The 27917-nt window shown below is 35.1% G+C and overlaps 1 protein-coding gene across 1 annotated transcript; it reads right to left on the reverse strand.

Annotated features, from left to right (window-relative positions):
- LOC148600702 (uncharacterized) lies at positions 1–27849 on the reverse strand. Its single transcript, XM_088556571.1, has 8 exons — positions 27477–27849; positions 26137–26298; positions 17586–17756; positions 11935–12027; positions 6071–6257; positions 5575–5807; positions 4328–4582; positions 1–1299 (listed from the first exon to the last, which is right to left on the reverse strand). Exons 1-8 carry the CDS (start codon positions 27646–27648, stop codon positions 1109–1111), a joined length of 1464 nt encoding a protein of 487 aa, XP_088412697.1. The 5' UTR covers positions 27649–27849; the 3' UTR covers positions 1–1108.
- Positions 27850–27917: the final 68 nt, after the last annotated feature.

Consider the following 27917-nt stretch of genomic DNA (forward strand, 5'->3'; position numbering starts at 1 on the left):
TTGAAACAAAACATGTTTATATATTATAAATGTTTACGTTTCACAAATTGACTTCATATTCGGTTGATAACACTGTAAATAGAATACGGACAATAGCTCACGATTTCTGATTCTGAGTTTGATATTTATTTATTCACCTTTATTTATGTTAGGATAAAATTATTCCTAAAAAGTTGTGCCTTTTAAATACTAAATACATTCGAAATTCAAAGTGAAACGATAAAAACAGGATTACACGAGGTACAAAGCGACACTATTAAAAAAAAGAGACAGACAATTAAACAAACTCACCATATCAAAAAGAGCAATATTTACCATTCAAAATGAGAGGCATGTGAACAAACAAAAACATCATAAACTATTACGAGCAAAAGGACACGCGTCAAAAAGTGACCGGCCAAAAAACTAAATCATTATCATATATGATTGGCACAAGGACATGCGTCAAAATAAGAGGCAGGCCAACAAAATATAACAGATGAAAACAAACAAATGGCTACTGAAACGCTCATTTCATTTTACTTAGTCATATTTTGACCACATCAATACTTTAAATGTACATTTAAAACACAATTTGTCTAACTCAACACAAAAATATGTTGTCTTAAAATATCAAAGTAAATTTAGTGTTTAGAAGGACACAAAATGTTTAACCAACGTTTTTGTGCGTTTTGGTGAACACAACTGGTCTACCACAATGCAAAAAGTGTTGTAGACATTGTTCGTCTAAACCAACCCGAACAGCGTTGACATCAACATTTTTAATTAACTCAACCAAGAAAAGTGTTGACATAGCCAAAAAATGTCTATATCAACATTTGATTTGATTTAGAATGACAAAAAATAACTGATGCAACATTTTTTACCGTTGTGGTAGACAAAATATATCTCTTATAGACAGATAATGCGTTGATTGAGACAGTTTGTGTTTTTTGTGGGTTAAAAACGACTCTTGATGGTCATGTCAGTCATTATTTTGTCTAGTAGTGCAAAAATTATATAGAGAGAAGTTTTATAATATTATAAAGGCACAACTGTTTTTGATTTTCATGTCGACTGTATTTATCATGTCTTAAACTCTATTTTATACTGTTTTTAGTTCACTATATCAAGACTCATTCTTGGATTCAGTGATGTTAGCGATTATGCACGTGTTTTGCTGAGGTAAGTAAGATGCCACACAATCCGATTGACAGGCGTCCGTTCCACAAAAATTGATACATTCCTCTTCTTTCAATCCATCAATTGTACGAATGCCTGCTCCATCGTAAGGCTCCCCATACTTTATGTTCTCTGTACCTAAAACAAAATGTTTCCATTGAAAAGTAAAGAAACTATTTATTTCAGCATGTTTATGAAACGTTAATTAAGTAACACGAGCATATAAATAAGTAGTCAGTACGTACCGTTGGAAAACCCATAAAATTCAACCATATGAGACACAGTCGCGTGCGACCGCAAGGAGATAACACTCCGGACAATTTCGAAATTGTCATTCTATTGCGGATTTCATCATGGGATACTATTAACAGGTAAGAGCTTAATCCTTGAAGTTAGCTGTGCTTACTTGGTGCCTGCCTGTTTCCTCCAGGGTTGGTGTCATGGTAGTGTTTGTTTGTGTTGAACCCAAACCTCGAAGTAGTTTACATGTAACCAGGACCTTCGTGGGCAAGGTTCGATACTGACGTTTTAGATTTCTGTTGTAGAATGAATTCTCAAAACAGACTGAGCCTAACTAAAAGCAACGCGAAACTGGTGAAAGAAAACTGTAAACAGTGACACCGTTTCTTGTAGAAAGAAGTATCTTATCCGAAGAAACAACCTCCCCGGCGCACACTGGGTAGCCGTATACGTAGATGGCAACTTGAGAGGAGAATACTACGACCTACCATTTTAACGGCCCAACCTGAATTTAATGAACAAACATTGCAAAAGAAGGACGTACAACACAATGCAAGAAAAAGATTCCATCGTGTGTGGACAGCATTGTATATTTTGCCTCATACACAGTTGTGCAGGTCGAGCCATGACGTAAGTGTCAAGGACCCTGGACGACCTTGAAGAAGCTACAGATATAGTTGTCAATAAAGTATCGAAAATGTATGATGGCGTCCATATTCATCAGCCGGAGACGTAAATAAAAAAAATGTTTTTTCTACCCCGGCCTACAGGCGCACCTGGTCCATGCTCCCAGTTTTTTTAGTGCAGTCCGGGTTGGTCATTTAATTTTGCTACTTTGTAAGTATTATTTTAGTTACTTTATGTTCTTTGTTGTGTTTGTCTGTTTTCAGTGTCTTGTCTTTGTCCCTTGATAATATTCTTTTGATTTCCCTAGAATATTGGTTCCCTTGATTACTCTTTACACTACAACAATCCGTCTGGGTTACATTCAAAACATCACATGGAGTCTTTTGCGTTTTGTCGTGTCATATAACACGGAACTAGGTCCGAAATGACTTTTATCACGTCCAACAATTTATCATATTGTTCGAATGTCAAACTGATTCCAACTCACTGGGGTGTCTGAGATTGTCAGTGGGTGATATCCAGTGATCTGTGATATCCACATGCTAACTATCGTTTCGGATCCTGACGTAGACGTTTTCGCCCTTAAATGTTCCCTTATATAGCCAAATATATTTTTTTTATACGTTCCATTACACTGGAAGTTTCATCCACGTAATTTTCCATCACCTTCCACCGACCAAAGAAATTCATTGTGATCGGATCTCGGACCAGTTCAACGACTTTTCCGCCCACTTTGATGTATATGTCTCCACCTAAATTGCATTTCGAATAAGGTAGATAATATATTCCCATGTCTTTTTTCAGGGTGGGCCAAGACGCTCACCAGATCCTCTTTTTTAAGTTCCAGTAAGGTCTGACAAAACACCTTAAAAGCTATCGGTCCTCTTCTGGGCAGGAGCTCCAGTAAGGTTCTGGCCCTCGCCGATCTGGTTGGTTGATTCACGATGTATTTCCTCATTTCTTCGGATAAGATACTACTTTTTACGAGATACGGTATCACTGTTTAGGTGAGCGTTTACTTAACCAGTTTCACGTAGTTTTCATTCAGGCGGAGTCTGATTTTAAGAAAATAACACCCGAGTGCCTTGCTTGCACGTAAGCTAGCTTACTTCGAGGTTTGGGTTTAACACAAACAAACTCTATAATGAAACCAACCCCCGGAGGAAACAGGGAGGCGACAAGTAATTACAACTAACTTCACGGTTAGGACACTTACCTATTACTAGTATCTCTTCTGGAAATCCGCAAGAGAATGACGATTTCGAAAATGTCCGGAGTGTTTATCCACCTCTCGGTCTTACACGGTTGTATATAATAGCTTTCCAATTAACGAATTTGAATCTTATGAGGGAGTGTTTGTATGTAAATAACAAGTTTGAATCCATAAGACGACGCTAATGAGGATGCGGATCCACCTTGGAATAAACGCTTTAGCGTGGGGGTGGCAAGGATCAGGGGTGAGAATGGTCATCAGTCAGAAGGGTCTTCGGTAATAAGGGTCATAGTTCAAAAATGTCAGTGGTCTGAAAGGTCAGTGGTCAAGGGTCACGTCAAGGATCAGAATGGTCCGTGCTATGAACGATCAAATCTCAAGGGTCGTGTCCGGATGTGACGTCATGCGCATGCGTATCACCCACCCCTAAAACTCACAGTATACTACACACTTTTGTAATTTGGAGTGTTCAGCGATTACCATGATTTGATATCCTGAATCGATATACTTTTCGTTTCAGGAGCAAAGCTCGTTAAAGCCCTAGCACATTTTGGTAGGGTCCATGTAATGTCTTTGGCTGTATTTATTCACAATTTAATGGGTTTATTGTCTCCGACATCATCACTTGCTTCGTTTAGCTTTCCTTATGGTAGTGAAAGGTAAAGGAAAATAATGTGATACATTTGTGACCTCTTTAAATAGTCATGAGTATTCTACTATTTCTACTCATACTTTTCTTACAATTACGGTAGAACTTAGGAGAATCTGTTGACCATGCCGCTGGCGGAACAAGACATGCTTACCAATCCTGAGCACACGATGTCACTCCCGGTTTTTGTGGGTGTTTATATTGCCAGTGCTGTATTTTTCATCTGACAACTTGTTTTCTTTTTATTCAGTTTTTATGTGTAATCTATGTTATTGGGTTCGCCTCAATGTGTATGTAGATCATCTTTGTTTCCTGTTTTCACTTTAAGGCCTTGTTTGGGAATTTTGAGGTAGTTAATTGTCCCACTGCTGACGTATTTTGTTTTGCCGATATTTGTTACTTAACACACAGAATTCTTGTTAAGAAGTATAACTTACCAAACAGTGTTAGAGTTTGTGAACCAAATATTTCTACCTCACATAACGTCATTGGATTGTCACCTCGCAGACGAATTCTCACATATCGCCCATATGTGCCAGGCGTACAAGTGACATTTAGCATCTGATTCTGTGGCAATCCACCAGGTTGATAATGACATCTGCTATTGATTCCCTGTTGGAAGTTTGATAACTGCAATACTTGATTTGTTTTAGGCCTAAACACGTCGATGTCGAAATTGCTTAAACGGTCAGCTGCAAAAAAACATAGAGATAGGAAAATTACGAAGGCGCATTGAACAGTGATATGGTATTTTGTAGGAGGTAGAAATAATTTACTGATATGACTAATATTTCGAGATACTTTTTTGCTGTATACAAGCAAGCAACTACTCTTTTTATTTGAATATTTTGGAGGCATTAATGTTGTATTTCATGACACCAAAGTCGAGTTTAATACTGACGACGCGTCAAATTTGAAATACTGACGATGATAAAACTATATACAATTTTACAGCATGATCTTAATGCGATTAAATATTTCAATGAAAACATCATTGTAAGGTCTATGGAAGTCACAAGAATGTTTGTAATTGATGAAATAAATGAGATGCATTAGTTTGACATCTGGAGTACTTTAACTCTTAGAGACGTAGATGCGTCAATGTCGAAATTGCGTAAAAATTTACCACTATAATTCAGAGATAAAACAAAAAAAATATCCATTTGTAACATTTCTTTTCAGACATTTTTTCTGCTGTTGGAATATCTCTTTCCGCGTTATTTTTCTACTTAAATGCACGATGATTAGGGAGGTCATTGCGAAAACCCTATAAAATAATGATATTATTTCCAAAGTGCTCTTGTCCCAGATAAAAATTTTATGAAAAAAAAACAATTATTACATTTAATGTAGGAAATATGCTTAGGATAAATTGTCAAACCAAATGTTATGCTCTTTACGCTCTTTTATCAGATATATAACCAAGAAAACAAAACAATACACAGTTGCAAAGGGATATAACTCATACATACTAAAAAACACTACAAATGTTTGGTAAAAAAAGCTAATGTTAATAAAAGTCATTGAATGATATTATTTCAATCGTTAAATAATAATTTAAACAACCATATCAAATTCCATTATCGAAATCAATACTTTACATTCATCCTTACATGTATATAGTTGAAGTGAAATTGTACCTTATTGAGTAACTGAACTCTCTGTAATGGACTTTACTACTTACTGCAACAGTCCGTCCGTCCATATAACAACATGTTTGTGATATTGAAAACTCCTCCTAAGTCAACTGCCCACCAAGCGTTGTATTCTTTACGAGTGTGGGTACATTTTCTCCATTCTTCTTGACACAAAATACCATCAACAGCAAAGTGAGAAAACAAATTATATTCTTCAGCGACAGATGATTGAGTTGTCTCTTTCTTCAAAGCTATGTTTGACTCTGTAAATAATATAAGACTGACAGAAATAAAAAAATGTATCTGAAAAATAAGAAAACTCCAACTAATCTTAAACAAAAGAAAGATATTTATGTATAATAAACTTTATTTATTGTTTTTAATATATAAATTGATATGCAAAACGATATGCTAATTGAATAAAATTGGGATTTGTGATACTTATCTATTCCGTGACACATTTATACATTTACTTTGATTAGATTACTCACAAATTTCTATTTTATCATATTAATGTTCACAGACACAGTCTACAAGTAAAACCTGTATAAAGTCGTGGTCAGTAAGGTCAACATGGAACATATTCCTAAACAATAATGTTCTCCGACACAGTTTTTTCCGCTGTACATCGGTGCCGGACTGTCACATCTCCGTACAATAGGGATTACTCCTTGTCCACATGTTACACTGCAAGATCCTAATTGCTCCCAATTACTCCACCCACCATCCACTTTGAATTTAATTAAATAATGAGTATGAAAATTGAAGTTTCTTCTTCTTATGTTAATTGTTTTCGTGTATGTGTTTAATAGAGAGATAATTAATGTTTTGAAATGAAATGTACTCAAAAATATATACTATAGAGCATTGACGATAAAGCGAAACGAAAATTTCAACACAAGAATTTGTTTAAAGCTTTTTTAAGTTTGAGAGAGAACATCACTTCGTTTACTTTGATCTCAATGTGTAGAAGCATATTAAACGTAAGTTATGAAAAAGACGACAACAATAAAAACGAAAGTTATAGAAGAACAACAACAAAAGTTCATGTAACGAAAGTTACATGTACAAAAACGTTAACGAAACTTTGTATAACCCCATAAGAGGAAAAGTATACATGTACAACCACATAAGTTACAAAAATATACTTTTACAACAACAAAGATAAATTATACATGTACAGCAAAATAGTAAGATATATCTGTACAACACAATGAAGTAATATAACAAAAAATGTAACATAATTCATACCAAATGTGTGATTTTCAAGTGCATTGCAATCAGCTACAGAGTACAAGAAATATCCTGAAAAGACCAACCAAACAAATTTGTCCCACATTCTCTATATCCGCTATCAAATTGATTGTAGAACAGACATATAACAATGAAGGTTCCATTTATATACACTGATATAATGGATCCTTTACAAAGTTCAACTTTTCCTAATTCCTAGTTTTCAATTTATGTAATCATAAATTTTGATATTTAAAAATAATATACTATACATGATAATGCCGTCATTAAAAGACTGGTTGCATCTATAATTTTAAATTCATTATATACTTTACATAATAATGCCGTCATTAAAAACTGGTTGCATCTATAATTTTAAATTCTTTATATACTTTACATGATAATGCCGTCATTAAAAACTGGTTGCCTCTATAATTTTAAATTCATTATATATTTATCAATTGTATATGATATAATTCAGTCACTAACTGTATCAATTAACTCCTACCAGTAAAATTACACTAAACGGACAAAAGTTTAAGACCATTTTAAAAAAATAATGAGTCTTCATGTCTGCACTTCGTCCGCCTGTGAGTCCGTCTGTCCGTCTGTAAGTGTGTGTCTTTCTGTCCATCAACAAACCATTTGCTTCCTTATTTAACCCTGATATGATAATATTATATATGGGTTTTGTTCCAGTGCAATACTGCCCTTGATTTTGAAAGTTACAGTGAAAACTGGGTTTTTTGTTTTGGTTTGTTTTTGAAATTTGATTTTTTTTGTTTTGTTTTTGTTTTTGGTTTCTTGTTCTTTTTTGTCTATAATTCATAAAGTTTGCATTCTATTCATATCGACACATTTTTTGCAGTTGGGGACTATATTCACAGCTGTCAAAGAGGGTCTCTAGTTCTACCTTCTACTTGTTGACCTATTTCTTCACTGTTTTTAGGCTGACTTTATAGCTGATCTGACCGAAAGAAATGCCATCGTTCAGCTAGATCCTTTAATCTCAGTTTTCGCTATGTCGATTTCGTATTATGTTAAACACTCCTAGTTTCAGGGATTTTATACATTGCGTCTACCCCAAAGATCTTTGGAAAAAAGGATACAACAGACACTGAGAATTCAGCCTCGTTTAGATCGAACCACTGACCAAACTATACGAAAAACGCAATGACTTTGTCAATTTTCCTTTCATCTGGGGTAACATTCCTTCAGCCTCAGCTCTTGCGTTTGGCGTTTTCATATCACAACTCATACGTTATGCTAGATCTTACCGTAACTATGCAGATTTTTCGTATTGCTCTAGCACAGGGTTATGTCAAAATTGGTACAAAAGTGAATTGACTACGACAATTATATGGTCCTCATCATGAACTGGATTTTATCGTGGATCGTTACGGTGTATCAATTTGCACCTTGAAAACTGATTTGTTCAACGTGTCATTGTTGTCCTTTCCTCAATCGTCTACCGATTTTTCATGAGCAACTTGGCGAGTGTTTCTCCGAAGACACTTTCACTACCGGTGCACCTGGTGCATGTTCTCAGTTTTCAGTTCGGCTTGCTCATTCACTTTGTATATGTTATTTTGGTTATTTAATATTCTTTGTTGTGTGTCTGTTTTCCATGTCTAGTCCCTGGATTGCCTTCTTTTGATTTCCACTAGAATTATTACTTGATTGCTCTTTCATGTAAGTATACATTATTGAGTAAACTGTATTGTATTGCATATAATTGTACCTCAAATAGCTTTTGCTTTTGAAATTCCGGGTCATTTCATTTTACTAATTTTTTCAAAGGTGCTTACCAAAATCCGTTGTTTCGTGAGGGTCTTTGGAGTGCGCACCAAAACAAGGATGTGCTATCAATCCAATACTTAATGCAATAACAGACGTACAGACACACCCTGTAATTAGACCTAACAAACATGGTCCCCATCGTAAGTGGTACAACAATCTTTCCAAATTGTTCAATGTTTGTTGCTGTCGCTCCATATAAAGATCCGTAGATGGGATGATAAATCCAAATTTTAGTCAATTCAGATATTAGAAACACACACACAAAAAAGAGGTATTTATAAATTCCGAGAAAGTACAACTCAACTGTACCACAGATTTGAATTACGTGTTACAAGTAGAATTCAGTGACATATTCAGTAGATACAACAAGTACTTGTTAAAGATGGTTTCATTTTACATTGACATGGCCAATTTGAACATTATCCATAAACCTACTTCAACTACATGAATATCAAAATGTAAAAAAATATACTCGTGTGCGTTGACAGTTAAGACTTCCATTTAGTTGATAAATCGAACCTAACCTACACTTCACAAAATAGAATTGCATGTACATATACAAAGCCTTCGCATGTGTCGAGGCTCTGTATATATATTTCCCTATATTGTGTTTAGATATATATATATAAGGGTCTGAAAAATTCCCAACGATGTTAGAACTGTCAAATTTGCGAAGCAAATTTTTGTCGTTCCCTCCGCGGGACTCGAAATCATACCGCTTCGCAAATTTGACAGTTCTAACATCGTTGGGAATTTTTCAGACCCTTCTATAAGTTTACCTTATCTTCCCTGTATCAATTTGATCCGATGAAGCAATGTAGAGAATAGAGTCGTCACATTCTGAGACGTTATATATATATGACGTCAAACAATCTTGATTTGCATCGACCAACAGACACAGTTCTGTATAAAAGGTTCCTCTCGTCAAGCCCTTGGTTTTATTAACGTGTTGTCCTACATGTATATAAGGCGGACATAGAATTGTTGTGAACTAAAAAAGGGATGATATGTTTTTTCTTAAATGTATATCAAATCAAAACATATCAAAGCATGAATAGGGAAAAATGTTCCCTAACAAAGTTAGAACGATTTAAAAAACCAAGAGTATATCATATTTTATAGCAGATTAATTGCGGAAATATTATATAGAGTTCTAATTAGACAAATCATGGTTTATGCTATCATTTAGAAGACCATAAAACTACAGAAGTTTTATGGTCGTCATCATGAACCCGTGGATTGCTACGATGTATCCATCTGTGCCATGAAAAGTGATTTATTCAACGGGTCATAGTTTTCCTTTCCTCTTATGTCTACCCCGAACTTGACTTTTTATGAACAACTCGGCCAATGTTTCTAGAACAGCAGAGGACGCTTACTCTAACGGTGCACCTGATCCATGCTCCCAGTTTTTATTGGAGTCCGAATTGCTCATTTGCTTTTGTTACTCTCTATGTATGATTTTAGTTACTTTATGTTCTTTGTTGTGTGTGTCTGTTTTCCATGTCTGGTCTTTGTCCCTGGATTACATTCTTTTGATTACCGCTATAACCTAGTTCCCTTGATTACTCTTTAATATTGCAAATATCGCAAAATTCATTACGGTACGTTTTGTCTACAATTAATTTTGTACTTCTTTAATAGTTGTTTCAAATGCTGCTGATGGAAGGTTATCTTTTTGAATAACTGTACAGCATACCGAAATTTGCAATATATTATGGTTGTTATTCTTTTGTGGAATCTTCTTATTAAACCAAATTGAATTTAAGTATAATTTATTCTTTTTTCAGGACAGGTGTACGAGTAGACCATGATAATACACGTGGGAAAATGTGTGTTACTCTTAGCCGATGTACTTGGGTTCCTGTACTCGTATGAAGTTTTATAATAGCTACTATTCTATATGCAGTTCTTCAATTGTAGTTGCAGTTATATATATATGATCCCTTATTTCTAATTACTAGGGTTACATCATGTACTTACATCTAATCTATCCAGATTGACTTGACAGAAAAACTGTCACACCTTTGTTCTAATTCATATCTAGATTTTAACTTGTAATAATCAGATGCTGGACGTTTAAAATCGAAACTTATTTTGATGAAAAACGTGACTTTCCAAATGTAACTTACACGTTTCTTATCGGCAATATACATCAACATTTCCCCCTATGGAGTTTATCCGTTACGGTCGAATCTGAGGTTAGTCCATGGTCGTTCTTATCTTCTTTTAATTGGCGGGACAAATGTTTGATGCACCTTTGACAGAGAGCGTCGTGAAAGTACATTAGTGCAACTCTACCTTCACCGGAGTTTACTTAATATAAATGTGACGGGTAAGGCTGAAGGAGCAAAAATGCCTACCTTTCCCAAGCATCGGATGTCATTGTTAGTTTTTGTTCTGTATTTGTTTTTTATTTTGTTCTTTTTTGTGGTTTTTTTTTTTGTATTTTTTGTTTTGTTTTTTTTTGTTTTTGTTTTTTTTTTGTTTTTGTATTCGTTTTGCTTTGTTTTGTTTTTGTTCCTGGTAAATTCAATGGTTTTATAGTTATTTGCACAAAAACTACATTTTCACCCTATGTTCTATTTTTAGTAAAGGCGATCATGTTTTATTACGGATCAACAATCCAAAAAATCATTTTGTGCAGGATATCTTAACAACCATAATAACTTTCATTGAACTCTGTATAGTTACTGTAGTTTCCAAGGAGAAGACGTTTAAAGTAATAACAGCAAAAAACGTTCAAAAAAGGTAGTATTTCAAAATGGGTCGATGAAGTTTCAGCACAATTAGACCACAAATAGATCTCTTCATGCTTCACACATTAATTTAGTCAGAATTTGGCTAAAACCAACAGTATTGGAGATATAATTTAAAAAATCTGTCTGATACCTATGGTTTTTTTTTCGTAACGGCAGTCATGTTTTGTTGCGGATCAATAATGCTCAGTTTCATCTAAATAAATTCAGCAGTTTCAGAGGGGAATATATTTGAAACTAGTGAATGACGACGACGACGACAAACGTCGACGACAGACCTCAAGTGATGGCAATAGATATCACTTTGGTGAATTTAGTTATGATTTCATTTAAAGCCATCGATAATGAACAGTTAAAAGGCAGAAAATTCTGGCAAAAAGTTTCTATTGAAAAATTCCTAAGCAATTCCATTGATGAAATGATAAAATAATGATCTTTTTAAATAGAGAAAGCATCCTCATTACAATTATATTGTAAGGTCGGTGGGTTTTGCGCATTTGGGTCTCTGATTTTTCACATTTTGCCAGATCCTTACCAAAACTTGCACTTAAAAGCACAAAACCTACTGTCATACTATCTGTGGCCATTGTTCCAAACGGTATGTGTAATATTTACCGTCATTCAGCACCTTTGTCTTCAAGTCCACAAGTATTGTTTCCTGTTTTGTGTTTTTGTGTTTTTCTTCTACAACGCCATTTGACTTACTTACTACAAATACAAAAACACAAAAATAAACTAAAGCAAATAAAGCCAACCAAATACTGGAATAATTGTGACAGCTACATTTTGTATCTGTTTTATTGTGTACGTGTAATGATACTGATTGTTTTAATGGAACGAAGGAATGTAGGCGAACAAAATAGGACAAATTAAATACAGATATTTATTGACAAACAACACCTACTAATTGCCATCTGAACTAGGAAAGTGATGCAGAAAAAAAATCGCAACATACAGTAACAAAGAAAATATATAGGTGACAATACAACTTAAAAGCAGAAATCTTACAATGGAATTTTCCCCGGCAGCATTTGCAGAGTTTATTTTAATCACAAACGCATAGTACGAGGAACACCGAAGTCTGGTTGATTATAAAGACCGTAACAAAATAATAGAGGAGCAACTAAGTAATAAGCCTAAAATACCCGACAATAAATTTGGAAGGCAACGCATATAAACCTTTTAGGACTGCATTCCATGTTGAGATCAACAAAAAGGAGGTGTGTCAGTTCTTGAATAGGCATCTTGAAAACATGCTCAATAAAATGCCAAACGAAGTATGGTTTAAAGAGTTTAACACTAAAATGCCGCTATCCTGCGTACAAATTCTGAATAATCGAACAGATACACAACCAATACCCAAAATCACAATGACGAAAAGAGTTCAGGCGCATACAGCACACAAACTTCCGGTTAAACATAAAACACAGACTAGAGCCAAGACTACTGCTAACTTACTGGCATTTGAAGCAGGAATTGCAAGTAGTCAAACCAGCATGAGTATACCGATCAAATATGTGCACAATGTGACAAAGGCATAGAAAATAGTGAATTCTTACTTTGTAATACCTGTAATAGCGAAAATTATACTTCTCATGTCAAAGTATAACTTCAAGACCAAACTTGAAAAAATATCTAAGTGAGCGTTTAAAGAAAATAATGTTGTGTAGTTTATGAATCGAAACTAACCTAATCCTATGAAAGAGTAATCAAGGGAACCAAGGTTATAGCGGTAATAAAAAATGTAATCCAGGGACAAAGACCAGACATGGAAAACAGACATCCACAACAAAGAACATAAATTAACTAAAATCATACATACAAAGTAACAAAATCAAATGATCAACTCGGCCTCCACTAAAACTGGGAGCATGGACCAGGTGCACCGGTAGGATAAGCGTCCTCTGCTTTTCTAGAAACACCCGCCGAGTTCCTCATAAAAAGTAAAGTCTGGGTATACGAAAGAGGAAAGGAAAACTATGACACGTTGAACAAATCAGTTTTCATGGCGCTGATGGATACACCGTAACGATCCATGAGTTCATGACGACGGCCATAAAACTTTTGTAGTGATGACTTCAATCTTGTAGCAACATAACCCTGTTCCAGAAGCCTTTTTGTTAGATTTCTAACGCGATACAAAAAATCTGCGTAGTCTCGGCAAGCTCTGGCATAACGTATGAGTTGTGATATGAACGCTCCATACGCAGGTGCTGAAGGAATGTTGTCACAGATGAAAGGAAAGTTGACAATTTTGAATGAAAAGTTATCACGTTTCTCATAAAGTTTGGTCAATAGTTTTTCTTTACCATCGATTTCTAAGTGTAGGTCAAAGAGTTATCAATGGAACCAAGGTTATAGCTATAATCAAAAGAATGTAATCCAGACATGGAAAACAGACATACACAACAAAGAACATAAAGTAACTAAAATCATACATACAACGTAAGAAAAGTAAATGAGCAACTCGGCCTCCACTAAAAACTGGGAGCATGGACAAGGTGCACTGGTAGGGTAAGCGTCCTCTGCTTTTCTAGAAACACCCGCCGAGTTGCTCATAAAAAGTCAAGTCCGGGGTACACAAAGAGGAAAGGAAAACTATGACCCGTTGAATAAATCAGTTTTCATGGTGCTGATGGAAAGTTGACAATTCTGAATGAAAAGTCATCACGTTTGCCGTAAAGTTTGGTCAATAGTTTTCCTTTATCATCGATTTCTAAGTGTAGGTCAAGATATGAGACCGACTTCACAGTTTCTGTAGTATCCTTTATTTCAAATTCTTTTGGGTAGATGCAATGTATCAAATCCCCAAAATTAGGATTGTTTAAAGATAATACGTCATCTATATAGCGGAAACTGAGATTGAAGGATCTAGCCAAACGATATTCTTTCTTTCTGATCAGATCAGCTATAAAGTCAGCCTCATTAGAGTGAAGGAATAGGTCAGCAAGTAAAGGAGCACAATGTGTTCCAATTGGAATGCCGACTGTTTGTTGAAAAACACGTCCACCACACTGGACATATGTTGTCGATTAAAAATTCCAACATTTTGTCTTGAACTGATTGCCTCCAAAAGATCTTTCGAATTTTTCAAGATATGAGGTTGACTTTACATGGTCTGTAGTATCCTATTGTATTACACGTGGCATTACAAATCCTTCGCATGTATCAAGGCTTCGGATATTTCCCAACGACAACACAGATATTTCGTTTAGATATATATGACATAAAACAATCCTGATTTGCATCGGTTGACATACACAGTTCCGTACAATTTTCCCTCGTCAAGCCCCTAATTGTATTGACGTTCTTTCCCATATAAGGCTCGTGGAACATGAAATTGTTTTCAACTGAAAAAAAAAACAGGTGATATGTTTTCTTTAATGTATTGTATATCAGAGAAGAAAAATATGAATAGGAAATAATGTTCCCTCAGCGAAGTTAAAACGATTTATATAATAAAAATCAAGGGTCTATCTTACCCTAGATTTAAAGACATTTCCAGTATGATGATATCAATTTAAGACCGATTCTGGTTTATACAGTCATGTAGCCGCTGGGAGGTTACTTCTTGAAACACGTGCACAGCATACCAACATCTTGCAATATCTTTATGATTGGTATTTTTTTTTTTTTTTGTAGAATTAAACCAAATTGAATTTAAAGATAATTGATTCCTATTGCAGGAGAAAGGAGACCATTAAATTAGACTAGGGAAAAATGTGTGTTAGTCTGTTCCTATATTCGTACTAAGCCATAGTTTACTAATGTCTACTCACTTGCAATGTGACGGGTGCGAAAGGCGGAGCAGGAAATGCCTACCCTTCCCGAGCATCTGATGTCACTCTTTGTTTATTTGAAAATTCATATTATGGGTGCTTCAGTGTCTTGCTTTCCATAAATTCAGTTTATTTATATTCAGTTCCCTACACTGTGTATGTAGATCATCTCCATTATCTCTTTTCACTTTCAAGGCATTTTACTTGAATGTTCATGCATCTGCATTGTCCTATTTTTAACGCTCTTGTACATGGTTACAGATATGTAAGAAAGACAAATGACAAATCTAACGTATCTAATAGTTTTAAATCCAATTATTTATGTATGATATACTTACTGATAAGGTTTTGTACGATATCTGAACCATACACCTCAACCTCGCACAAAGATAGATGATTTGATCCTCGAAGACGTATTCTGATAAACTGCCCAGTTGTACCATGGGGACATGAAGCATTGAGCACGTGGTTTGGCACTTCTCCTCGATGGTGATGACATCTTTTCACATTTCCTTGATCGAAATTGTACAGTGTTGTTTTCTTATATAACAATGGCTTGAAAACATCTATGTCGAAATTGCTCAAACGGTCTGCTGAAAAAGTTGTTGCACAATGTATTGTTAGTGTATATTGTTTGTTGGGCAGGTGTTCTTAACAAAAATAACTGTTTTAAGTAAAATGACTAATGGTGTGCACGTTTAGCAACACTTCAAACTTGTTCCGTTATGATTTGAGTATATAGATGTATATATGCCTCCATGCTGTGTTTTTTAATATGAGGTAATATCTAGTCAAGTAGCATTTCATAACTTTTGTTTTAAATACGTAAAGGCTAAATGCTCTACAAATATACAGAGCAAAACAAGGGCACCAAGATGCTAGTGGAAATCAAACTAATGTAATCAAGACCAGACATGGAAAACAGACATACACAACAAATAACATAAAATAACCACAATAATGCATAAAAAGTAACATAAATCATTGAGCAATTCGGATTCTACTATATATTTGGAGCATGGGCCAAACGCACCGGTAGGGTAAGCGTCCTCTTCTTTTCTAGAAACATCCGCCGAATGATTCATAACAAAAATCAAGTCCAGGATAGACAAAGGAGGAAAGGAAAACTATGACACGTTGAACATGTTGGTTCTCATGGTGCAGATGGAGACATCTTAACGATCCACGAGTTTATGATGACGACCATAAAACTTCTGTTCTTATAGCAACATAACACTGTTTCAGTGTTATGCCTAATTGTGAGAAGTCTAGCGCGATACAAAAGGTCTGCGTAGTTACGGCAAGCACTGACATAACGTACGAGTTGTGATATAAATACTCCATACGCATGTGCTAAATGCATGCTGCCACAATTGAAAGGAAAGTCGATAATACGGAATGAAAGGTTATCGCGTTTGTCGTAAAATTTGCCCGATAGTTATTGTTGACCATCGATCTCGAAGTGTAGGTCAAGATATAAGGTTGACTTCACAGTGTCTGTATTATTCTTTATCTCAAGCTGTGTTGGGAAGATGCGACGTATTAAATCCCCGAAACTAGCATTGTTTAACGATAATACGTCATCTATATAGCGGAAACTATGATTGAAGGATATAACTAAAAGATTTCTTCTTTTGGATCAGATCAGCTATAAAGTCAGCCTCATAAGAATGACGGAATAGGTGTGATAGAATCAACATTGCATATCACATAGTATTTGTCACACAAATACACAATTCTCTTTGTCTTGAAATTATATGTATTAAGCAATATGTGTATAAGTTTATTTATTTCATTTTATTTTTTTTTTTGTTCTTGTTGTTTTTGCATTCATTTTTTACAGCAATCATTTAAAAAAAAGACAGTCACGTTCACAGCAATCAGTCAAAATACTAAAACTGTACATGTAAGTAAATGCAACCATCTAATGAAAATTAAAAATGAACCTTCAAAAAGTGGTCATACTCACTACAACAGTCCGTCCGCCCGTACAACACAACCTTCTGTATATCAAATACGTCTCCAAGGTCAGCTGCCCACCATGCTTGATAATTTAGTTGTGTGTGTGCGCATTTACGATAGTCTCCTTGACATTGTTTTCCGTCCACTGCATACATAGAATAATACTTAAACCCTTCCGTTGACGACTGGCGTGTCTGCTTTTTTAGAGCTAAGTTTTTTCCTAAATAGAACAGATTTTTCTACGACCAATATTCCTCCATTTCAATGTTTCATATCATCTAATGGAGTTTAGTTTATATTCACGCGAATACCATCACCTATTGTAGTGTACATTTCTAGGAGAACCGTTCAATAACATGCATTAAAAGATTGTTTAACCCCTTACCCGTTTCGTAATCTAATATAACATAATAGTAAGACATGTAAACACAACAAACTCTCTCAAGACACAATAACCCAATGATAAGGACATGGGTGCGTTTTTTGAAGATATTGATTTAAAAAAATAAAAAATAAAAATATAACCTGGACACGCTTCCATCATACATGTTCCTAAATCGTAACTTTCACCAACACAGTATTTGCCGTCGTGCATAGGCGTTGGACTGTCACATCGCCGGACGATAGGAATTACACCTTTACCACAAGTAACACTACATGAGCCATATTGTTTCCAATCACTCCAACCACCATCAACTATAAAATATCATAGAATAATAGCATAATTGATAATTTGTTTTACCTGATGTAATTTTTTTATCATGCAATATGTACTATGACTCATGCAATTATTAAATGTAAACGCAGTCAAGTTTTTTTTATTTTTTGTATTAATTTTGTTCTGATTTACCCAACCACGATCTCGAAAATTTCAACAAATCCTAATCATGGAACATAATACAATCAAGAACGATCCACTGAGATTGTACCGGAAAGGGTTTTGATAAAAGAACTCCGTTCTTTACATCCATACGGAACAAATGAAAAAAAAAACACACATAACGTTTTTCGTTGGTTGTATAGTTCATTTCCCTTACAATGTTTGTTTCTGTTTCTAGTTGATTTTTTTTACAAAGTCAAAGATCATCTCAAATTTGGATTTCAATGTTACACTTTCGACAATATTTTTTGACTACATGTAGGTAATACTTAGTCCCATATACTTATTTTCTAACAGTCGTGTCAGAATATGGCACGGCACTCACTGTTTCCGTTTTTTAGCGTCATATGTTTTCATTTACTTTGCAACTTTTGACCCCCCCCTTTTTATCGCTTACTTTTGGTCCAGACTAGCCCATTACCCAAATACCCATCTCTCCTTTCTTTATGAAAAGTAAAGGACTATAGTATCACTTTAATTTCGTCAAGAGAATTTATTTCGGGTGCAATTAAATTAGCTGTTGAAAGTGAAGCTCACAATTCAAGGTGGAAAGTACACTTTTCTTTTTGTCATTTTGTCTTATTTTGTTTTCTTTTGTTTTCCATGTCTGGTCTTTGTCCCTGGATTACATTCTTTTGATTACCGCTATAACCTTGATTCCCTTGATTACTCTTTTATATTCTGATTCAGGGTTGTGCGTCAGCTGAAGTCAATGCTGTGACAGAAGTCAAGTTGTGGTTATTTTCTGTTTTGTTCTGGCTCAGCATTGTGCGCCAGATATTCTAGGTGTCAGTGCTGTGACAAAGATTTGTTTGACACATTTGCACATAGACTTGTGGTGTTGTGTATTGCGTCAGCATTGCTGATGTATATGTGACATCAATTTGACTTCCACCCTGAATTGTGATATGCATATGAGTTTATCATTATATTAATATATTTATCGTAATATAAGACTACGATTTTGATTGTACACATGCTTGTTACATGATTTACATATGATTTATAATAAAGTAGCATTCACAGTAGAGTGTAATCTTACACAAACACCCAACATGGCGAGTGTAATGTTATGATTAAAATGTCCACATTAGTTCCACATGTATTAATAACATACTATCATATGATAAGATATGATATCATAAGACAAATATTGCTTTTGTTTTCATACATCATGTTTTCCAATTATTTATTTATTTATAAATCAACAGAATCTTACTTATTGGAAAAGTATATTTTTGAGAAACTTTAATATTTATTTCATAAATGAAAATTGTCATTTTGTCTATAATCATTAGAGCCACTGGTATTTTGTGATCATTTTTCAGGCTAGCGTTGGTTAGCAGTGTTGAATGTCAGTATAATGGTTTCTAACTATGTGTTCTGTCACTGCATTTCTTTTACAAAGGTGTTTTTGTGGTGACATTTCATTTTTCTGATTTATTATTTGGTCTAGTTCACACACAATATTCAAATATTCTATTTTTTTTTTTTTTTGGCGACATCTCATCACACATAGGTTTAAATTGATCAGTTATAGTATATTTTTCACTTCTTTCGTGTTCAACAAAAGCCTATATTGGCAAGTAGTGTTATAGTGATATATGTTTGTTAAATTGTACTTTATTGTGATAAATACTATTTCAGAATATACATGGCAAGTAAACCTAATAATGTTAATTCAGCTTATTCAAAAGGGGTTGAAATCCTTACCAGGAGGTGGTTATAAAAGGAAACAAAAATCAGTTAAAGAAGAGGGAAGAAGCAAACTACTGGGTCACAACTGAGGATCTGGCGTTGTAAGTGTAAAGTTGATACCATCTGGACCCATAAGATATAATCGAGTGTTGGAAAGTTAGTTATAGATGTAGATGAGGGAGTTGGTAGTAAAGTAAATCAACAAAAGGAGATGGCAAGATTAGTGACAACAATTAAAATATTACAGGAAAATGTTGGTATGCTCAAGCGAGATAAAAAGCTGATGCAAAAAGAAATTGACTAGAAAATATTAGAAACATCAACGAGGTCAGAGTAAAATTGCAAAATAAAGAGCAAGAGTATAATAAACAGCTTCAACATCCAGAGGAAAAATACAAAAAAAGCTATAGTAAAAAACTTCCAGAGGAATCCAGAATTAGAGAAGTAGAGTTTCATCAAACCATTATTCAGGAAGACTACCAACTTAAAAGAATTAAGAAAAAATACGAACTAAAACATCATATAAAACCAGTTTGGGTATTTGCTAAGCCAACAAGCCTAAGTATAACACCAAGAAAACGGAGCAGAAAGGAGATCCCAACAGCAGTAGTACATCATGAGCAACAGTCAGAGGTGAACAGAAAGGAATTGGACCGACTCCATCAAAGATAATTACATTTGACGAGAAATGTGATTGGTGCCCCTACTATGTACAGTTCTAACATGTAGCCAATACATATGGACCGACAATGAAAGGTTAGATTAACCCATATAATGCTTACAAGAGAGAGCTCTAAAATTCTTTACCTCCAAGTCAAAAACAGTACAAGGAGACTATGATTCAATATTCAATATGTAAGAAAATGGAGGAAAGATTCGGTAGGAAAGATTCGGAAGGAAGGATTTTGCAAATGTTATCAGGACGCAACATAAAGGCTTACGTCAACACCTAGAAGAATCACTAAAGGGAGAAGCCTTTCATCTAGTACTAACAGGCATCCTTTAAACACAAACGGGCTGACGTTGTAAGTCCTCCTTCAGTCCAAGATTTATACACAGGTAGGCCTCCCGGGGAAAAAAGTAAATATGTATAAAACATCTTCAGATAAAACATGTATCGATGCAAGAACATTATGTATACCAGTAGAGATCCATGCTTTACAATCACTTGCAATGATTGCCTCAGCCTCTCTGGTGACAGTCGTGAAAAAATCCTTGTTTGAGTAAATTACCCTGAAAGGCATAGGTGAATCAAATGAAATGATTACAAGCAAGGAAAAAAATAAAATTGGGAATTCAATTGTTCAGAAAATATCATCCTGGTATAGACTGTTTTCAACACACAAGATTGCCACAGGTGTCTCCCATCCTATTCATCAAAGAATGCGAAGAAAACCTATAGGTAGGTCTGAAGGCGAAAAAAATCTTAATCATCAGTTACCAAAGGATTTATTGAACCACCTTCTTCAGAATGGGCATCCCATCTGTCCTTGTTAGGAAGAAAGATGGCAAGCTGCAAGCTAAGATATTGTATTTACTACCTCAAGCTAAGCGACTTTACGGTCAAAGATGCCTATTCCATAGTCAAAATAGAGATCTGCATGTATAGATGCCTTAAATGATATGGCTTCCGGATACTATCAGGTTAAACTATATGAAAAGGATAAACATAAAGCAACTTTTGCCACCAAGCAAGGTTTTTCCAATTTACTCGTCTACCTTTGGTTTATGCAATAGTCCTGCTACATCTCTCAGAATTGTTCAACTTTTCCTTCACGGATTGACGTGGACAGAATGCCTTGTAGACCTTGATGACATTGTGGTTTTAGGTTCCTCTTTCGTTCATCATATTTCCAATCTTGCCAAATCTGCTAAATTTAAATACTTCAACTTAACGCTTATATCAAGTAACTTTTTTCTGATGTAGAGACCAAGTAAAATTCCTAATGGACACCAATGGGATATCAAACAATCTAGTGGATATAGAAGCAGTTAACGATGGCCAGTTCCCACCACAAAGAAAGAAGTTGAGTCATATCTTGGATATCAATTACCATTGGGTTAGCTGAACCACTTCATCGTTTAAATGGTCAGAATGCAGACCAGGAACAAGCATTTCCAGACCTAAAATAAGTTCTCATTAATGATGTTACTCTGAATTATACCTCTCCAGATGGAATCTTTATATTAGATACAGATGAATCTCAAAATTCCATAGGGGCAGAGCTGAGCCAAGTACAAGATGGTAGTGAGAAAACTATTTGTTTTGCAAGTAAAGTGTTAACTCTAGCACAAAGGAAATACTGTATGACCCGATAAATCTTACTGTCGAAAGTATGATTTAGAAGGAAATGCCGACATTATCTTTTAGAAAGAGTAATCAAGGGAATCAAAATTCTAGCGGAATTTAAAAGAATGTAATCCAGGGACAAAAACCAGACATGGAAAACAGACAAACACTACAAAGAACATAAAAAACTTGAATAATACATATAAAGTAACAAAAGTAAATGAGCAACTCAGACTCCTCATACATTTGAGCACGGACCAGGTGCACCGGTAGGGTACGCGTTCTCAGTTTTCATGGTTCAGAAGGGTATACCGTAAGAAAGACGATTTCTTGTAAGAAACAGCTTGATATGGCTCCCTAATTGCAAGAATACTGAGGGACAGTTGGCACGCTCGATTGAGGAAATATCTCAATATGATATGGTCATTGAACATCGACCAAGTAAAAAAATATTACATGCAGTAGGTCTTTTCAGAATCCCAGACGCCAAAAGCTGAGCACAATTGAATAATATATCAAGTAGTACATCTAACCATCCGTAGAAGTGTTTCAAGACCTGATGTCCACCTGATACCATATTCCGGTGATGAATTAGCTGATGCACAGTCTAAAGATAAAGATATTGTGACCATCAAAGGATGGATAAATTCTGCTTACAAACCAGTCATGATTGCATAACAACTTAGCAGCAAAACAATCAGAAATTTTGGAATCTAAAAAATCAACTAAAAGTATTCAACCAAGGCCTTTACTACAAATAGAAAGGTCCGGTTTCCCATCGATGACTGTTTGTGGTTCCTCAACAAATGCAGTAAAATATAATGCAAGAATTTCATGACACATAAAACTCATTTCGGTTATATTTAAACCCTACAAACATTCGTCAAACAGCAGTATGAGTCAACATGTCGTAGGATTTAAGGCTCTATTAAATCCTGTTCCGCTTGAAAAAAAAAAAGGTCTTCAAGAACACCGAGAGCTAATGCAGAATTTTACCAGGTCGAATGAAAAGGGTTCACATTGACATCCTTGGCTCACTCCCATTTCATTTTCTGGTAACAAGTATGTCCTGATGTAATTTGACCAATTTACTAAGTGGCTTGAGTGCTACATGTATCCAGATTAAGACAGCTTAGTAGTCGCTAAAACTATAGTTGATAACCTTTTTGGCTGTCCAGTAGAATTTCATACAGACCAAGGTATAAACATGAATGGAGTTGTCGTACGCTAGATGTATGAACTGTAAGACTGTAAGAAATTAATGAAACCAGAACCAACCCATACCATCCTTCGTCAAATGGGCCAATAGAGCGTTACGATCGTACACTTATATAGACTATATGATGTTTTCTAAAGAGAAATAACATCTAGCTGGGGAGATTTACTCCTCAAAAAATGCACAGATTGGTTTTTCCCCATCACGCTTATGCTGGGAATGGAAGGCTTTAAACCTGATATTATTTATTTGTCAATCCTGATGTTGATCTTCAAAGTCGGAAAGGTTTAACTGGTCTAAAGTCTCGGTCAGATAAGACAGACACTGATGTAGCTCCTCTTTCAGTCAGTCACTCTCAAGGTTAAAGATAGGGAAAAAACAGGTTACCTTGACGACATTGTGGAATAGTTTTTTGTTTTTTAATTTGTGATCATACATTTCTATGTAGTGGTATGCACGTGTAACGTAATGTTATTGTCTGTATATTTTAGATTTTGACTACGTCTTGTCTATTGTTATCATGTGGTACATGGGTATTACCTGCATGTAGTAGCGATAGCACCGTCTTATAAAGATATTTTTTTCTTTTTGCTTTAAATTTCGTCTACAGATGAAGCCCTGCTTTGTGTTAATTATACATGTGTCTTCTATATGTTTTTCATGGTAAATTTATGTCTTAACATGTATGTGTATCTTTTTAATGGAAGATGATTTTGTCCCGGATTATGATCCTTATGAGGATAATTTCCCCACATAGCACATAGTTCTCCTCAAAGGTGCCACAGAGCGCCACAACCAGGGCCGACATTGTCCTGTCTGTCTTGACGACTTCATGCCATCCAATCCCATCTGCCGTGGTATTTCTCACCTTTCACAGCATGGGGATGCCCACAACAATTTTGTCAAGTGTCAATTCAATACTCACACTGAAGAATTTCCGGACTCAGAATATCATTCTGTAAGGACGTTTTAGAGCTTGCTTCATAAAGTGTGGATGGAATTAATGAGTACTCTTTCAGAAAACCTAATGATGCAGTTACATTGCTCCACTTCTTAGATCTTCATAGCCGATGATTTCATTTAGTTTCCGGTTAACTACCGGTCTTACGGAACACTGACATATGATGAAAATTTTCAATAAACTGAACAACCTTAACGCGTCATCAGATCTGTCCTTATCTTTAGTTATTCCATATCAACAACACTATCGTCTATATTTGAGCCCCGTGCGGGTCCAGGTGTCAAACGAAAAGGCCCGCAGTAGCACTAAACTTGTAAAAGAAGACTAAATAGTGCTCAGAACCCTGGTCGGGGCTACGGCGCTTTGCCCAAAGAGCAACTGCATTGTGGCCCCATGCGGTAGAATGGGGTACCCTTGACATGTTACATGCTGGGTCGTCAGGCCATAATACGGAAATCTTGGCCCCAAACCATAGTAGTACATCGTGTTGGGAAACAATGCCATGTCCCTCGCACGTTAAAGAACTATTCTGTGGTATTCCATCGGAGTATGAACCATTTGGCTCCGCCACAAGAGTCTTAATTGCCCGACCCTACCCACCTCTCCTTATTTCCAGCAATCAAAATTTGCCGACTCCATTATCATTTTGTCCTGTCCCATTTTTCATTTCATCTTCATTCCATGTTCATTTTATCATCATTTCATATTCATTTTATGATCCTATTTCATGTTCATCGCCTGGATATGGCTGAAATATTTTCGCTCGGGCGTTAAAACCCAACAATCAATCAACTTTTCTACTTGGGAAAAATTTGCTACTACTATTTAACAAGTCTGAAGACAAAGAGAACTTTCAACGCTTTTTAGGGAATTTTAGGGAAATTGGCCGTTCCCCCGATACACCCGTCCTTTACTCCGCCCCTGAATGCATTACCTCACACGTGTTGTGTTAAGACTCAATAATCTGCATGGATATGTATATTCAGATATAATACTCGTAACTTTATTTACACTAAAAGTATTAGTATTCAAACGAGATTAGCGTGCCAAAATCAAGCGCAATTATTTAGTTACTTGTATGGAGACACTTTGCATTCAGAAAGGTCGAGGTTAGAAAACAAGAATTTAGAATTATTTTTGGGCATACATGTAAAGAAGGCAGTTGGGGATTAAGACTAACAAACGTATACATATGATATTTATAGGAAAATAGCAACTGTAAATGAAAAGAACCTCTAAAGAGAAAATAATGTAGCAAAAAGCGTCGTCAAATCAAATAACAAAATATAAAATAGTTTTTACTTTGAACACGTCATTGAACATTCATTTGATTTTAGGAAGATCTACCTAATTGCGCGTTTGCTTTGACGTATAATTTTGTCTTGTTTGTTCATACAGGAACACTATCAATACCATAATTTAATTCTAATTTTATTGTTGAATTGTATACTTTAGTCGCACATTTATTTTCGATACAATATCTCAAGTCTCGAGATATGATTGGAGCGGTCGTCTTACCATTGGACGTTTAGAAAGTGACATAAGAAGTAAATGGACTTTTAGTAGTACTGCAGTTTCTGTAGATATCCCGTGCTTCATAAAAATGTGCTTTATTCTATATTAAGGCATAACTAATTAACTAAAAAATCATTCAAAATATGACACTCATCCAGAACTTCAAAGTTTAAACACGCACTCAAGCTGTATATATTCGAACAATTCCGGTTGGTAATTCAACTAATTCTGCTAATTCTAGAATATAACTAAATAGCTGTGACTTAATATGTATTTTACATTTACTATCGCAGGGTTTGGAAAATCATTGATTAATTTGAATGATTTGCTAATTATATGTAAAATAAAGACAACAACAAGCTATTGGTAGCCTTTTATCCCGCTTTTCCGCGGTCCACCATCAAAACAAATCTCTTGGCCCGCACTGCTGTCGCATTTATCTGCTTATCAGAAGTATTGCGGATAGTTAGCGGCGAGTTCCGTCATATCAGAGGAAATCTCTATTAAGAAACTTACCGCGGCAACTGTGCTGAGAATTACAGGATCGTTGGACAGTTGTAGTGGATGTAATTGCACATGAACCATCTGCCGTTTGACGAATCTGTTTTATTCCAATCTGTGTACCATTCCCGGAGCGGCTAGAACAAGGTTCCCAATGTATTTCATTGGAACAGTATGCTTGACCAGAAGAACAAATAGAAAATGCGATAGCAATTTAATTCAAATAAAAACAAAACTCCACGCAATTTTAATAAAGAATTTTTGATAAAACTCAGAACATATAATATCAACAATAATCATCATGCAGCTATTATAAATGTTTGAGTTCATTTTGCTGTTGACTAATGCTGTTTTTATAATGTTGTTATGAATCAATAGATTAATTACTAAACGTTTAAGATATAGTAATTCTTTTACGCTAGAGCAAGTACTTACTACTCCGATTTCTTTGAACGCCATAAATACCTGCGTAACAAACTCCTGAATCAGGGGTATGAGGAAATACGTCTTAAAAGGTCAGTTACCAAATTCTTTTTTTTTTTCAGATATCAGTCCTTGGTTGAAAAATACTCAAAACGCCGCAATGGAAGGGGGTGTTTAAAGCGTTGTAAAACCTAGATTTAACCCACCATTTCGTTTGAAATGCTTGTTTCAAGCCTGAATCGGTGGTGTAATACCTATGTTGTCAGATTTAGTTTGGACTTGATTATGAATTGGATTAGTGTTCGATAATTGTGTTGTTGCCCATTTTGACTAACTCTTTTCACAAGCAATTTATTTTCGCTAAATTCGTAAACAGATAAAACCCACGAAAACCGCCAAATATTACTGAAAAAGAATCATTCTATTGTGATACATGTTTGTTGTTATGTTTCCTTTGGTTTTGGTTTTGTTTTTTTGTTTTGTTTTTTGTTTTTTTGTTTTTGGTTTTTTGGGTTTTTGTTGTTGTTTTTGTTTTTGTTTTTATTTTTCAATTTTATATTCATTGATTTGATTTTTGTGTGTGTATTTGTTTATTATCTATTTATTCATTTATTCAATTCAATTACGATTTCTTGTATTCACAAAATCCCACGTTCCATTTAATTGTTCACGCTGATCTTTACAAAAATGAATTATTTAGCCTCTTTTGTTATAACTGATATCAGGTTTTAATTAGACAGTTAACATTCGGGAAACTCCAAGGGTATAATGCTATTTAACTAAGAAAAAAGAACATCCTTTCGACATAGTTTGAATCTATCAAAAGTATTGCACTGTACATTCAATTGAGAAAGGTAACAAATGTCATACATATAAAGAATAAACTATACTATAACAAATATGCCTCGAGCGTACATAATCTATCTACTTACCCCCAGAATGACTTGAAAAAGACATAAGGTATGGATGGGCAATTAATCCAATGCTTAATCCGAGAACGGACGTACAGACACATCCAATAATTACACCAGTGACACATGGCTTCCATTTTAAGTTGTAGAGCCATTTTTCCACAGCAGTGTACCCTTGCGTCTGGTTCTCCATATAACAGAATATTACAAATGAACCATTCTACGATCTTCATGTATATTTCTTTTGTCAAGTACTTATACACTAATACACTTACGAGACCTACACATTAATCACCATAAGAAACATGCATGCCCATAAATGTACTTCTTCAAAATTTCTAACTGTTTTAGCAAGATGTAGAACCATGTATGTAGCGACCTGATAAACTGAACCAACAGTTCATACAGACTCCGATCATTTTACTAACTCGTATGTCAAAAGCAGGTTGCTTTTAATCCTTT

The sequence above is a fragment of the Perna viridis genome, chromosome 12 (assembly GCF_037379345.1).
Source record: "Perna viridis isolate PV_CMFRI_1.1 ecotype Kerala chromosome 12, ASM3737934v1, whole genome shotgun sequence".
Classification (NCBI taxonomy): Eukaryota; Metazoa; Mollusca; class Bivalvia; order Mytilida; family Mytilidae; genus Perna; species Perna viridis.

Excerpts from the sequence above, each read along its gene's own strand:
- LOC148600702 (XM_088556571.1), bottom strand. The coding sequence starts at position 27,648 with ATGGAGAACCAGACGCAAGGGTACACTGCTGTGGAAAAATGGCTCTAC. Across the intron at positions 5,808-6,070 it reads CTGACCACGACTTTATACAG|TCTTATATTATTTACAGAGT; the intron begins GTTTTACTTGTA and ends TATTTCTGTCAG. Across the intron at positions 1,300-4,327 it reads ACAAACTCTAACACTGTTTG|GTACAGAGAACATAAAGTAT; the intron begins GTAAGTTATACT and ends ATTTTGTTTTAG.